General features: G+C 50.7%; 1 protein-coding gene across 1 annotated transcript in view; it reads right to left on the bottom strand.

Annotated features, from left to right (window-relative positions):
- The window catches only part of ADRA2C (adrenoceptor alpha 2C), a 2,728-nt gene continuing 1,656 nt past the window's right edge, over window positions 1–1,072 (bottom strand). Inside the window, exon 2 of the mRNA XM_008572498.1 lies at window positions 1–38. Within this exon, the coding sequence (XP_008570720.1) occupies window positions 1–38 (38 nt within the window). The remainder of the gene's footprint in view (window positions 39–1,072) is intronic.

Below are 1,072 nucleotides of genomic sequence, written 5' to 3'. Positions count from 1 at the left end.
TCAAGCCACCACAGGAAGCGCCTCAGGCTTTGCCGAGCCTGGGCAGTGGGGCAGGAGGTGGAGGGGGGCCTCGGTCATGCTCCCCCCAATACAAACAACCAGCCCAGCAACAACTACTGAGCTGCAGCAGGAAGTGTCCCCAGCTCTCCAAGGCCAGAGCAATGTGGGGCTGAGGGCCTCGGCCACGCCCTCCCCCACACCCACAGCCAGCCCAGCAACGACTACCAAGCCACAGCAAGAAGGGCCCCGGTTCCAGAGCTGGGGAGGTGGGAGGTGAGGGCTTTTTCCACACACCCTGACATCACCCAGCCAAGCAATGACCAAGTCATCGCTGGAAGCCCCCTGGTCTCCCCTGTGGGAATGTGGGGGGAGCCACAGAACTCAATCCCACACCTCCTTCTTCTTCCATCACATTTCCTTCCCCTTTCCCCTCTCCCCCTCAGTCCCAACTGCTCTGCAACAACATCATAGAATGTAAAAAAATAATATTAATAAAATTAAAAATAAATAAAAGAAAGGAAGAAAGAAAAAAGATTTCAAATTAAGACACTGGAAAAAGAAGAAAAGAACAGCAAACTTAACCTAAGCAGGAGTAAAGAAATAATAAAGATTGGAGAAAAATTAATCAAAGAGAGAATAGAAAAACCATAGAGAAAATTAATAAAAACAACTTTTAGTTCTTTAAAAAAAACTGACAAACTCTTAGCTAGATTGATCAAGAAAAAAAGGCAGAAGACTCAAAATTACTAGAATCAGAAAAGGGGGGCCGGCCCAGTGGCGCACTGGAGAGTGCGCCGCTTGGGAGTGCAGCAGTGCTCCCGCCAAGGGTTTGGATCCCATGTGGAGACGGGTTCCCGCTCACTGGCTGAACGCGGTGCGGGTGCAACACCGAGGGTTGCGATCCCATTACCGGTCAGTAAAAAAGACAAAAAGGAAAAAAAAAAGAAAGAAAAGGAGGAGGGGGCATTACTACTAAACTTAGAGAAATAAAATCCTACCTCCGGGGCCGGCCCGGTGGCGCACTGTGCTAGTGCGCCGCTTGGGAAGCGCGGAGGCGCTCCCGCCGAGGGGG

Source organism: Galeopterus variegatus, unplaced genomic scaffold (genome assembly GCF_000696425.1).
Source record: "Galeopterus variegatus unplaced genomic scaffold, G_variegatus-3.0.2 Scaffold3, whole genome shotgun sequence".
Taxonomy (NCBI): domain Eukaryota; kingdom Metazoa; phylum Chordata; class Mammalia; order Dermoptera; family Cynocephalidae; genus Galeopterus; species Galeopterus variegatus.
Note: the sequence above shows the minus strand (reverse complement) of the source record. Positions and strands in the feature narration are given on the sequence as shown.